At 52.0% G+C, this 13,402-nt stretch overlaps 5 protein-coding genes across 5 annotated transcripts; 3 read left to right on the plus strand and 2 right to left on the minus strand.

Moving 5' to 3' along the window:
- Positions 1-100: 100 nt before the first annotated feature.
- EPUS_05747 (uncharacterized protein) lies at positions 101-685 on the minus strand (the record flags this gene model as incomplete). Its single annotated transcript, XM_007807479.1, has 2 exons — positions 101-542; positions 594-685. 2 exons carry the CDS (start codon positions 683-685, stop codon positions 101-103), a joined length of 534 nt encoding a protein of 177 aa, XP_007805670.1.
- A 602-nt stretch (positions 686-1,287) lies between these two features.
- EPUS_05748 (uncharacterized protein) lies at positions 1,288-3,228 on the plus strand (the record flags this gene model as incomplete). The annotated part of the gene is made up of 1 exon (XM_007807480.1): positions 1,288-3,228. One exon carries the CDS (start codon positions 1,288-1,290, stop codon positions 3,226-3,228), a length of 1,941 nt encoding a protein of 646 aa, XP_007805671.1.
- Positions 3,229-4,495: 1,267 nt separating this feature from the next.
- EPUS_05749 (uncharacterized protein) lies at positions 4,496-4,964 on the plus strand (the record flags this gene model as incomplete). The annotated part of the gene is made up of 2 exons (XM_007807481.1): positions 4,496-4,784; positions 4,846-4,964. 2 exons carry the CDS (start codon positions 4,496-4,498, stop codon positions 4,962-4,964), a joined length of 408 nt encoding a protein of 135 aa, XP_007805672.1.
- Positions 4,965-5,755: 791 nt separating this feature from the next.
- Positions 5,756-6,338, plus strand: EPUS_05750 (uncharacterized protein; the record flags this gene model as incomplete). The annotated part of the gene is made up of 2 exons (XM_007807482.1): positions 5,756-6,095; positions 6,151-6,338. The coding sequence occupies 2 exons, from the start codon at positions 5,756-5,758 to the stop codon at positions 6,336-6,338; spliced, it is 528 nt and encodes a 175-aa protein (XP_007805673.1).
- Positions 6,339-8,193: 1,855 nt separating this feature from the next.
- Positions 8,194-13,236, minus strand: EPUS_05751 (uncharacterized protein; the record flags this gene model as incomplete). Its single annotated transcript, XM_007807483.1, has 1 exon — positions 8,194-13,236. The coding sequence occupies one exon, from the start codon at positions 13,234-13,236 to the stop codon at positions 8,194-8,196; it is 5,043 nt and encodes a 1,680-aa protein (XP_007805674.1).
- Positions 13,237-13,402: the final 166 nt, after the last annotated feature.

Genomic DNA, 13,402 nt, shown 5'->3' on the forward strand with positions numbered 1-13,402 from the left:
GGCCCTATGGTACGCGAGGCTGTCGAGGCGCTCCCGGGTGAACATCTCCCTCGTGGCCTGGCAGAGTACCACAGAATACGATGTCCAGGAATCTTGTCGGTCATCTTTCTACCCTTCTAGCCGCCTCGATACCCAAGAACAAGAGACAGGTGGCGACGATGGCACCTGAAACAACGCCGAAAATGACCTGGGTCTTGATACCAGTCTGCACCAGGGCGTCTCTCCGAGCGTACTTGGCCACTGTCCTGACGTAGTTGGCGAATCCACTGACCAAGGAGGTCAAGGCCAGAAACCAAAAGATTATACCCAGAGGCATCGAGATTTTCTTTTCCAGTGTCGACGGTTCATGCTTGAGATGGAAATTGATAAGGATGGCAATCGAGACAACGGCGAGATATATGCCCAGCCGCAGCCAAGAAAGGAAGGTTCGCTCATTGGCCAAATGGTCACGAACATCGGAGGAGCTGTTCGGGATAAGAAGAGGAGCAGTGTAGGGTGTGGAGAAGAACAGCTTCCAAGGCTGTGGTGGTGATCTACGATCGCTACAAGTACGTCAGACGCGGCCTGGCAGCAAAGGCATTGGGATGACTCACTCTTTCACCAGAATTGGCTTCGATCTCATGAGGTTGCACACGGGGTCGTAAGCATGGGCCAATTCAGCCTCAGCTCCCAAATCGGCAGACATGTTCGAGTGGTGGCCTTGCAGCAGCACTGGCCTCTGCAGGACTCGATCATCCGTCGAGATCTGTGGTCGTTTGACGTTGTCGTCGAGCACCACAGGTGAGAGTTTCTTAGTGATGCAGTCATAACAAGCTATCTAATCCCCGACGTCCCGTCGGGGGGCGCATTAACCCCTACCATTTGCAGCGTAGTACAGATCGATCGACAGATGTGCAGGGGAGGAAACAGGCTATTACTCACTGACTGCCCGGGTTGATCAACGGCAGCTCGGAGAATGATTGATCGATGTATCATCAATATGTACCCTGCATGTACCGATTTGCATACATTGGCTGAGACGATTAGTGCAATCTCAACTTTATCTACTTCCTGCTGTCATGGACCGATCATTATGCTTTATGCTTTCCAGCTCCCGAGCACCTCTTGCCACTTGGATCCCACTTGGATCCTTGGTCGAAGACTTTTAGCTCCCACCCAGCCAACATTTTCTTCTCCCAAACCCTTTCTCTTATTTCGTACCTGGACTAACTCACTTATTTGCCTGGAACGTAATGTCCGCTGATTCTGTGTGCGTTGCCAACCGCCAGCTAGCAAAAAGGTGAGATCATGCCCACTCTACCCAAGCCCATCGCCAAAGTTGGCGACCGAGTTACTTTTCTGAGTCGCTCACTGCCCGCCGGCTCCCCAATTGCCCAAGCCTCACTTGCTCGAGATCTCGACGAAGCTTCTGATGAGGCCACTGCATCAGGGTCGAGCTCGGACACAGAGACCTCATCTCTGCGACCGACCACCTCTGGCCCCGGTGCAGCCGTTGATCATTCCTTTACCGGCTCGTATCGACGACCAAGCTTTGCAGCCGCCGGCAACAGGGCGACCATCGTTCCACATCCACACCGAGAGCATGAGCGACTTTTCAGGCAGGAAAGAGAGGAGGTGATCGAGCAAGAGCGTAGTCTCCTGCGTGACAACAATATCATCCCTCCTAAGCACCCTCAAGAAGATCAGCAACATCATAACATCATCAGCAAGCACTTGACCATCCCAAGCATTATTCCCGGAGGGGATAGAAAAGTACTTCGAGATGAAGAAGCTGCGGGCCAACCGCTCGATGGGGCGAGGGCTCTGCCATCGGAGTCAACGCCTTTGCTAGGGGATCCCTCGTTACCGTATGGTGGCCAGGATGACCCTGTGAACATCAAGGCAAGATGGGAGGAGGCAGTCTCCGCAGGCAAGATCCAAACAACATGGCAACGAGAAGCAAAAGTCTTAGTGCAGTACTCTGCCCCCTTGATGGTCACATTTATGCTGCAATACTCATTGACAGTGGCTTCTATTTTTGCCGTAGGCCACATCGGTACTGTCGAGCTGGGTGCTGTCAGTCTGGCCTCAATGACAGCAAACATTACCGGGTTTGCCATCTATCAAGGTCTCGCGACCAGTTTAGACACCCTCTGTGCACAAGCCTATGGCTCCGGCCGGAAAAAACTCGTTGGACTGCAAATGCAGCGCATGATATACTTCCTGTGGGCAATTACCATCCCCATAGGCATTGTGTGGCTCCTCGCCGACAAGATCCTCAAATGCATTGTCCCCGAGCCCGAAGTCGCCGCTCTTGCCGGCCTATATCTTAAAGTTCTCCTCCTCGGGGCACCCGGATTCGCTGCCTTCGAAGCCGCAAAACGCTTTGTGCAGGCCCAGGGCCTCTTCTCCGCCTCTCTCTATGTCCTATGTTTCTGCGCCCCGTTCAACGCCTTCATGAACTGGCTCTTCGTCTGGAAGTTTCGCTGGGGATTTGTGGGCGCCCCTATCGCCGTCGCCATTACCGACAATCTCCTTCCTCTAGGGCTCTTCATATACGTCCGTTTCTTCAGCCAAAAGGGTATGTCCTGCTGGAACGGCTTCACACGAAAAGCTTTTCACAACTGGATCCCCATGATCAAACTTGCGCTCCCAGGCCTCTTGATGGTCGAAGCCGAAGTGCTGGCGTTCGAACTCCTCACCTTTGCCTCCTCCTACTTTGGCGTCAGGGCCCTCGCCGCGCAATCTGTCCTCGTGACCATTACATCGATCGCCTTCCAGATCCCCTTCCCCCTATCTATTGCGAACGCCGCGAAGACCTCCGCCAAAGTGGCCGGCTGCGGATCTATCATCACTGGTCTTTTCAACCTCACCATTCTCTTCAGCCTCCGCAACGTTATTCCCAGACTCTTCACGGACAACGAAGATGTCACCCAGCTCGCCAGCGCCGTCTTACCTGTCTGCGCGGCATTCCAGCTCATTGACGCTCTGGCCACGATCTGCAATGGCATCTTGCGGGGTCTTGGGCGGCAGGAAGTGGGGGGCTATGTGCAGGTCTTCTGCTACTATGCCGTCGCCATGCCTATTAGCATGGGCACCGCGTTTGGACTGGGTTGGGGCCTTTGGGGTTTGTGGTCAGGAGTAGCGGTTGCGTTGGGGTTGGTGTTTGGAATTGAGGGAATCTTTTTGGTCAGAACGAGTTGGGAGAACAGTGTCGAGGAGGCGAGGAGGAGAAATGAGGGCGCTTGAACTGTATATCATGTAACATTCGAGCGTTATTGGGACATTCTTTCCAGCGGGATGGATGAAGGGATGGGACCTGTAAAATCTCTAGTCTTTGTATACATAGGGAATGCCTCTGGATTCGAGTTTGATCTTCCAGACTCTTAGTGTAGAAAAGATAGAGCATCGTCATCAAGAGAAGTGAGGAACAATGTCTAGTCCAAGATGAAGCTACCCTCCAAGACTATGTTTGAGCTTATCATTGTATTGCATCCGGTGGTCTTTGTACTGCGTACCCAACAACAGGACAAGCATGGCATATATAAGTTATGGTCGTAGAACTTTGGGATGTGTTGACTTTGTTGCATGGTGCCTTTGATGCTGATATCATAGTTTCCATCCTGCCAATGACGGAGGACCGAAGGACCGGAGGACCCCGGACCGAAAAATCGCAAGCTCCGAGCACAGATTTGAGCAACATTGTTTTCTGGCCAGTTGTGAAACAAGATAATAGTAGTCCCATCGGGGTGTGTGCATTGAGACTGCTTATATCAACTCTGTTGCTTGCTCTGGGAGACTCTGGCTACGCCGGGCATGCCAACGCCTGCCTGAACCCTCTCCACTTCTTCCTTCACGACCTGCAGCTTACATGCAATGCTATGAGGACTCCTGTTGCTCGAAACACAAACAAAACTTACAGGATTGACGTTTTAGTTTCAGATCCTTGGGAAACATATAGTATTGTGATGAAGCATCATTCATGAAACCCACCACTCAAGCACGAGGCTCACGAAAATGCGGTCTTGACTTGACAAGCAATTACTGGCGTTGTTATGATGTCGATGAACAACGAGGGGATTATGGCTTCCAATTGACCGTCCGCCGCTAACCTTTAACACGGATCTGGATGTAAAGGTCGCAGGCTGTCGCAGCTCCTCAGCTGCTGGAATCTCCGCGACCATTATTGCTACACCCAGCTGATAAGACTTCCTTTGTAGCATGTTTCTGGGCAAGATAAGGCCTCCGCGATCCTTCTGTGGAGGAATATTTGGCAAGGCTATCATTCCCCATTACCATACTCTTGCACGTCCTGTTCGAAGATGAGGGGGCCGGTGGGCGAGTATAAACCAAGGTCCTCTTCCTAGATTTACCTCTTTATATACTCACTTCCTCAATTCCACGTCGAGATCATACATTCACTCTCACAGCAAGCATACCCAACATTGAAACATCGCAAAGAAAACATTTTACTATTCCATATTCCTCTCAACATACCTTTACTCATCTCAACATAATGAAGTCTACTCTCATTTTCTCCTTAGTCACCCTCCTTTCCACCACTTCTCTTGCCCAAAAATTCACAGGCGGTCGAGCAACCTTCTATTCTCCATCAGTGGGCCTAGGATCGTGTGGCGAAACGCATGCCGATTCAGATCTCGTCGTCGCGGGCCCCTCTAGTATGATGCCGGGAGCCTGTGGTAAAACCGTCATGATCACCAACACGGGAACTGGAAACGGCGCCGGCAACACCATCAGCGCCGAGGTGGTCGACACGTGTGCTGGGTGTGGTGAATCCGATCTCGGTACGCTTTGCTTCTGATGTGCCTTGCATTTGTATCAGCAAGACTGACGTGGAAACCATAGATCTATCCATAGGTGCTTTCGATCAGTTGACAAATGGCGATCTGGCGGCAGGGGTTGCAACTATTGATTCGTATGGCTCCATCAACGAGAGAATCTCAGGGTCCACAGTGAAGAGCTAACAAATACTAGGCAAGTTGTCTAAATCGGCACATAGTCACGCGAAGGATACTTCACTCCCGAAGTATGCTGTTAGAGGCATGCTTCGGCTCTGGCTGGTGCTTCTGGTGCATAACTGTTATTTAGAATAGAGCTTTGCTATTCAACTTTCTCTCTCGGTCCTACAATCTTCGTATCTGCTTTGCATATTTATGACCCTGGCTTCCCAATTTTCATACCTCTCTCAGCCTCTTAACACGTCGTGGTTGCACTCTCCAGAAGCTAAGCCCAAAACAGATGCTGGCATCAATTCAAGAATGCGATCTATCGGTAAGCGTGTGGCCGAGACTGAAACACAGGACCCAATTCAACTCGACTGCGAAACGGAAATCGGAGACATCAGCCATCATCGAAGCATCATCGTTTCTATCATTTGACCATTTTCGGCGGCCTGGGATTTGGGCAGAGTTTTAAGGCCTCCGCCGCATCCCACTATCAGCTGAGCCAGTCTTATGCAGTCCTCTATGATGTTCAGGAAGAGGTGCGCTGCCGAAATGCCAATACAGAACTCTCATCAGGTGCGGCCTCTCTTTGATGCTTACCTCCTCGCTTTAACATCGACCTCCTTCAGGCTGAAGTTGCCCATTGACGCATTTCATTCCACGGCGTCCTGTGTCTTCGATTGTCATAACCCGCAATCCTAGCTATCTGAAAGGGGGTTCCCCGACGACTTTCTCCATTTGGACGACACAGAGTATGCGTCCAGATATCACAGTATTCGAATATCGAACCTAAAACAGGGGAAATCCAAGAGATGCGGATTTTCCTCGCAGGGTCCATCACCTTTGGCTCTGGTTTGGGAGCTATTCCACTTACAGCCGGTCTCAGTCTGATTTTGGCCTCATATGGCGCTCGGCGAATGAATGTGGCCAAGCGGAAGGTGGAAGTCGTCCGAGGAGAGTTAACAAGCCACAATATAGCACCCCATACCTTGACAACCCGCGAAAAGGTAATTGTAGTTACGGCTGGGTTGATCAGTCTTGGAGCTGGCACGGCCATTGGTGTCGAGCTTTTCCCGCCTGTCGGTGTAGAGGTGACTAACATGGAGCTCAGTCATGCTGTGGCTCCTGGAGGCGATGTCACTATTCAACCGGGTGGGGGGTGTCCAATACACGACTTCCTAAGTGGCAATGTCTAACAATGCACTAGACAGCGTGCAACACGCGACACCTGCAGATGCAGGTAACGTTCAATCTTTTGCTGCGCAGACTGCCGTAGCTGGTCTAGCATCTAATACGTCACGATGGGTTATGGAAAGGTTTGACGACGCCTTCTGGAAGGAAAAGATCAGGATGGCGGCCGGCTGCCCGCTGCGCTCCATTCGCCGGCTGCTTTAATTTATCCTGCAAGAGGTGCAAAAGGGTGGTGACTGAAGGCAACTACGCCCGTGAGTCTCACCTGGAGAGCTCTCATGTATTTGCATCTCTGCCATCTGGGGGCTCAGATTGTTGTGAATGCGATGACGATTATGACCCGCGTCTCAGCTGTTACCAGTCTGGAACGAAATGTCCAGTGCCAGCTCACACCATTACAGTCCGCCAACTGGCGGGTGGAATGGTGATGTCTGTAAACCCAGACAAGTTTCAGGCACTTGAGCTCCAAGAATGCAGGGGAGGATATGTGGTGCGACCGGTGTAATGCAAGCATCCTGCAGGGAAGGTTCTTCAGCATGTTGCTATTTTTTCAGCCCCTGGTCATCTCACATTCCCTTTGCAGGGTGTATTGCGTACAACAAGCATGACGGAGGTCTTGGACCCCATCTGTCAGCTGCTAAGTACCATGAAGGCAAGCTCTGCGATCAGTCAAACTTCCAGCGCCTGTATTACCGTCTTAAGAGCTTTTTCTATCCAGGGAATATAGATCCCTACAACTACCTTGGTGGAGAAGGAAGTGCGAGTTGTAACAGGTGCGGAAAAGGAGATCTTTATACCAAGGGGAGTATTATTATCGTAGGAGATTCTACAATCCCAAATACTGGCGGTTTCACAAGACAGTCCAAAAACTAACATGATGAAAGACTGCTGTGACCAATATTCGACCGGAAATTTCGACCTTTTTGCCATCGCTGCTGCTACGAGCTTGGAGAATTACAGGAGTTGTGTCACGTGCACGTTCCGTTCGCTCTGCCTTGGCGCTGCTGCTTCTTAGATTAGCTCTTGCTGCTCTTCAGCTTCTATCCTCCATCCACTCTAGAATCCATCGAATTGCCCATAACCATTGCAAGTTGCTCAGCGCTACAGATGGTCACTCGGCCTCTGACTCGGGTCAAAGCGGCGCCTGCTATGGAGGCCGTAATTGGACCCGGGTAAATATACTCATATCCGTATATAGGTTAATTCCTTTTCCTTTTCCATTTTCTTACGCGGAGAAGATAACGTAGGTCCCGTCTCATCACCACCACCATCCGGCGGCGTTCATTATTCGTGGGGTATATGACAACACATCTTTGAGATGGAGTATCTAGAGAGAGATCCTGCTTTGCGAAGCGGAGCGAAGCCACGCCAAGCCTAGCATGAGATATTACGGGCCTGATGATTGGTGGTAGAGAAGAGTGAGTGTATATACATGGGCTGAGGAGCAGATTGGCCAGTATCCACTAAGAGCTATGCATAGGGAACAGAAGCACATAGGGGTAAGGATAAAGGCTTAGACTGCCGCAGATTTGTTGAGTCGGTTCGGTTCAACAGAAACTGCCACTGAAAGCTCACACTAAGCTATCAAATTATCTCGTTCGCTCGTCCACTCGTCCCCTCGTCCACACTGCCATCAATCTCTCAATCCTTCCCACGTCCCATCCATTCTTCCTTCACTTCTTTCTTCCTCTTTCTTTAGTTTGCCGCGAGGCGAAGCTTCTATTTCAAAGCTTTTGTAGTAGTTTTATTAATTTGCAAGAACATCCAGCCGGCAGCAAGCAAGCATATATGTTCTTACAGAGCTAGCTATATACCTTCGAGACATATAATGGACAATGACTTGTATAACCGAGACAGAGAGAAAGAAAAAAGCGTTCAGGTAATATGCCGTGTCAAGGATTGTGGCGAAGTGAAAACGTAAGCGTTCGGCCCAAGTACCGTAGACTGTCGATTTGAGAGGAAGGGTATCGTTTATTTCATTGCTGCAAAAGGAGAAGAACAGAATACGAAAAGCAAACTCCATAACATGGCAAGATGGAGGAAGATGGCTTCGTCGACATCAAGCCACACTAAAGTCCACATGCACAGGTACACTTTCATATGGACTTGGTGTCTGAGCTTCAGCGGGCGGGCTCTTGGTATTCCTCCCACGGCTTGTCGACCTCAATCTTGTGGTGATGGATCGGATCTTCCCTGCAAAATTCTCGTTGACGCTTCTTCCACGTCGATGACCCCCTTGGGGATTTTCCGCATAATTTGTGGGAACGGGCGGCGCTGTCTTTGGGCCAGGCACTTCGACCAAACTCGATGGATCAGGCCAGCCAACGGTCACAACGTCTCCATTGTGGCTGATAGGCGAGTGGTGAGCCATTGCAGGTGGTGGCGGTGGAGGAGGCGGAGTGGCCAGGTGTTGTAATTCTGGAAGCATGGGTGGGACCTCAACGTTGGTTGTGATTGTTCTCCCGTTGGAAAGAGCTTCACGAGGAGAGACTCGTAATCGTTCTTTGGAAGAATCAGGCTGTCTTGCGCCGGGCGGCGAAAAGGCAATCTCCCTATTCTTGCTGCTTGATCTGCTGGTTGGAAGGCGTCTGTCAAATGCTGGATGGGAAGGCAAGTCGGAAGGAATGGGAGGGGAGCCATAGTCTGGAATCGGAGCTGACATAGATCGTGGGAAGTCTGGAAGCATGTCGGCTTGATAGGCATCATTGGAGAGCACCGTCGGATTCTGATGCATGTTTGAAATGGTATCCTCACCAGAGGACGGGCTTAATGCGGGATACCGCATTGCTCGTGGAGTTGCTGGAAGACCCATGCGAGGCATGAGCGAGGACTTTGACGGCGAATGCGCGTCAGCGCTGAAAGGATCATTGGGAGAATGCTTCGCGTGAATTCTCCCAGCCAAGTTGTGCAGCTGTACAGTAGCACTGTTGTCGGTGTGGAACCGCATCAGCGCGGGTGCGCCACCCATAGAGCGAGATTTGGAGTGATTGGGCGACATGTTCTGACCAGGAAAAGGAATAGGCGGAGCTGATGGTCTTCTTGCCAAAGACAACCGACGTGCCTCAAGCTCAGCCGCCGCTAACTCTTTCCTCCTTTTATCCGCTACGAATTGTGGATTACTGTTTGCACTCGCTTCCAAGTTGAGCTCCGATAGTTGAGCTGAACGGCCTAAGAGCATAGGGGCCACTGGCAGGGCTTCGTGGTGTCGCCGATCGGCAGATGGGTCTCGGTGTCGACTATGGATGCCAGCCTCATTCCGATGGGAAAGGCTGCCTTTTCTGGTCATCCCAGGCTCACGTTCATGAGGTTGACGACTGCTAGATCTTGTCCTGGATGCCTTTCTGCGGTCCGGAGATGCATCACGTCTAGCACTGGAGCCGCGGTCAGGTCTCCGGCTCAGGCTTCGGCTTGTGCTCCGATGTTGAGCATGCAGCCGTTGTCTATCGCTTGCAACGAAGCGAAGGACTTGTTCAGCATCAGAATGCTTTGGTCGGTCGGAACCAGAAGGCGACATAGGTAGAGGAGATGTAGGTGAGTCCAAGCCAGCTTGGTCTCGCTTAGATTTACTCCTTGTGCGGCCACGATGTTCATGGGCTGGGTCAGGACTATGGCGGCGGCTCACTGTTCTACTCGAGTGTCGGCTCTTGTGGCCTTCCTTGTGACGAGAGGCCGATCGATGTCGATGACGATCACCGGTCTTGGAACCAGAGCGCAATTTCCCGTTGGAAGACTTGCCCCGGTTGCGCTCGGGCTTGACCGACCCGGCTTCTGACCTAGACTGCAGGACCGAATCAAAACTTTCCACACTGGCGTTGTACAAGTTCAGCTCGTCAGGAGACATTGAGACAGGAGAGGAGGGCGACCTTTTGGCGGGCGGAATCATTCGACCTCTTCCACGATCTTCCTCTGAGGGTGCTCGGAGGCGGTGCTTGCTTCTTTTCCTCTCCCCAGCCTGCCCATGGCTACGATCTCGACTACCGGTGCGGTAGCTTTGCTGGTGCTTGGTGTAATAGTGTGCTTCTTCGAGGCTGCTGATGTATTGATCAATGCTCCGTCCACTGACGCTTGGGCTTTTCAACGTTCGAAAGCTATCGCCCGTGGTTGGCGGGCTTGCCAGATCGCTGTGAGTGTCTATGTAAGTGCCTGTAGTGTCCGATCTCGGCATCTCTGCGGCCAAGGTTGCCAACAGGTCTGTCTCGGCTTCATTCATCGTCACTTCAACAGGCGGCCACTGTATCGACAGCCCATCCGGCTTCCGGTCTCGTGAACCATTTCGAGTACGCGAGTCTTTCTTTAATGAATCAAAAATGCCCTGAGATGGAGACGGCGGCCCGTGAACGGGTTGCAATTCGATCGCGGTCGTGGGACCTACGGCGGTGAGCGGAGTTTCTTTGGATGGAGTCTGGTGCTTCGGCTCATATCTTGCTGATGTCAGCAGGAGTGGTAGATCTGTTGCAGGTTTAGAGCCCGGCTGAACCTCATTCTGAGCCAGGGCTGACTCTTTCTCCTTATCAGAGCCCGAGTCCACAGGGGTCGGCAGGGGTTTCGGTGCGCTGGATACGGGAAATGCAGGAGGATGAATGTCAATCGGAGTCTCGCCAATAGACGGCAGTCGCTGTCGAGAATATCCTCCAGGTGTTGCAGTGCGTGCAGAGAGCGCGCTGTTGATGCTGCGAACATTGTTCAAACGATAGGAGCCGAGGCCTCCTGGAGTCATCGCAGATTCGCCGATGGCCGACTCTGCAATTGGTGTGATCCCAGGAGCGTTGGTTGGGGTTCGATCATCAGATTTCAGACCTGGGAATTTATAGTGCCCTTGGCTGTGTGGACCGAAGGAGGTGATCAGCTTCAGAGCCTGGGTCTTGGCTGTCAGCCGGCCAGGAAGTGAAGACTTCACAGGAGCTTGAGGAGGTCCCATGGCGACAGGGGTGGGCGCATTGAGGAAGTCACGACGTGCGCCAGAAGCTTGTCCAGGCTCTGAGTATTGACTGGTATAAGCTTGTTCGGTGAATTTGGCTGCCATTTGGGCAGTGGGAGAAGTCCACGGCTCGGATGGCTCAACAGCGGTACAGGAGAAGCATCTGATTGCCAAGTGTTGCTCCGAGTTCTCCACCACATGCTTACCCCATTCACGAACGAGGTACGACTGTCTCTGCCAATTCTGAGGCATCAACAGACAAGCCAAGAGGATCGCCTCCATGTAGTGGCGTCTTGTTACATAGACCTCAATTGCATCATTGTAGTCGCCAAGGCTGAGGAGGATTGTTGCTGCAGCGTGGATATCGCCTTTGGCCAGCATTTTTTCCACAAATGCTTCACCTATCTTCTTGGATTGAACCTGGTTGCCTAGCCCACTCAAAGCAAGCATCATCCAGTCCAGACTTGAGGTGGCGCCACCAGCGCCCATCATGGAAGCCATATGGTCGGGATCGTCATCGAGCCATTTGGAAAGAAGGACAGCACTTTGGCTGCCGACTGGATGTCGGCTTAGTTCATCACGAATAAGATCTTCGATGTCCTCCTCCCACCCAAATACGGTACTCAACATCTGGCGCCGAAGGTCGTCTGGTGTGAGACTTAATTCGTCAAACGCCCGAGGAGGTTTGTAAGGAATGTCGCTCAGCCGAGAGCGGGTATACGGGAACAACTCCTTGATAGGTCTTTCTTCTGGACTAGGAAGTACCTCTTGCTTCAGCCTTGAACCTTTCCTAGCTGATTTGATCGAAGCTGGTGATTGCATTGACGAGGGGTAAGTCATCGAGCTGCTAGTAGGTGGTGGGTCTCTCGCGATTTGCGATTGTGTGCCAAACGAGAAGACTGTGCTGTTGTTATCGGTGCGTCCCAACGCAGCGCTTTTCTCATGTCGTTCTTGTGTGCTTGAGGCTTGGGAGCTTCGGGACTCTGTGCGGCTGCGGGTGGAGCGAGGACTTCCGGTCTGGGCCCTTTCAATACGGGCTGCTTCCAATGCCGTTACTTGGCGGTTCGCCCTTGTGATGGGCGAGCTGACGTCTTCTTCGCTCTCGGACGCTGATAAGCCTAGTTGTCGGTTATATTCCTCCGGTGGCGTGGGTGGCACCGCCATGGGAGGATGTTGGACGTGGGCAACCATCTGAGGCCGATCTAGATCATATTGTTGTACGGTATGGTTGGGACCAAGAGTGAACAGGGTAGCTGTAGGCCCGTATCCTGACAAGCCTCTGACATCGTCTACCGTAGGCACGATTTCGTAGGTGACGTGCTTTGTCCGTACGTCCCATGACCATGTCTGTCGCTCTGAGTACTGAACAATGCGCCCGTTCTTGGACCAGGAAATCCAGTTGCGGCCTGGTGAAAAGTTCTCAGACTTGCTTAGTGTTCGAATTACTCGAGGGGCATCTCCAGTCGGCGGCTTGGACACACTCCACACGCGCAGGTCTCCATCCGACGTATGCGTAGCCAACATGTCTGACTTTTGCTTGGAGGACGAAGCATGCCAGGCAAGTGCAGCGATCGGCGAGGGCGCCCGCTGTGTCGTCAGCGTATGCAGGATAGTGAATGTAGGTTGTAGCGTTGCCAAAAGAATCGAACCGTTGTTGTATCCAATGGCATATGCTTTGCAGTCGGCAGATGGCGCCAGTGCCGTGATTGGGTCATATATTGTTCTGGCCGATATATGCTCCGAAGTCGAAGGCTCGAAGAGGATGACTTCTCCCTTGCTGTTTCCAAACGCCACATTCCCATTGCGCATCCATGCAGCAACCGTGATATGCTCGAATGAGGCAAAGCGAGCAATTTCCTGACCACTGAACAAATCCCACACAATGGCTGTCTGTCCAACATCATAGCTCACCACGAGTCGTCCTGCACCTCTTTCGCTCACATTGTCGACGCAGATAAGTTGTATGTTATCGGCATGCTTTTCAAATCTTCTTTCAAGCGCCAGCGTATCGTGATGGAGGCACAGGATCGAAGTACCCTGGGCATAGAGGAACAAGGAGGCCGTGGCAGCGCATGGCTCAAATGGCGGTGTGACAATTGGGCCCTTGCCCTTCTGTTGGGAAGGCTGTATAGATCTCGAACTCGATGAGAGTGACTTCTGCCTCGCCAGTTGACTGGCGGACATGTTCAGATGTTCCGCGCTCCCTTGCGGAGCTTCTGGTAGGGGTCAGCGACTTCAACAAAGGCGGATGGGAACATTGACGAGTATTCGGGGGCGAAGGAAGTTTTAGGAGAGCAATTTGAGAGAGCGGGCAGAAGTTGCACAAACCGTATCGATTGTGTGTCTCAGA

The sequence above is a fragment of the Endocarpon pusillum genome (genome assembly GCF_000464535.1).
Source record: "Endocarpon pusillum Z07020 unplaced genomic scaffold scaffold692, whole genome shotgun sequence".
NCBI lineage: Eukaryota > Fungi > Ascomycota > Eurotiomycetes > Verrucariales > Verrucariaceae > Endocarpon > Endocarpon pusillum.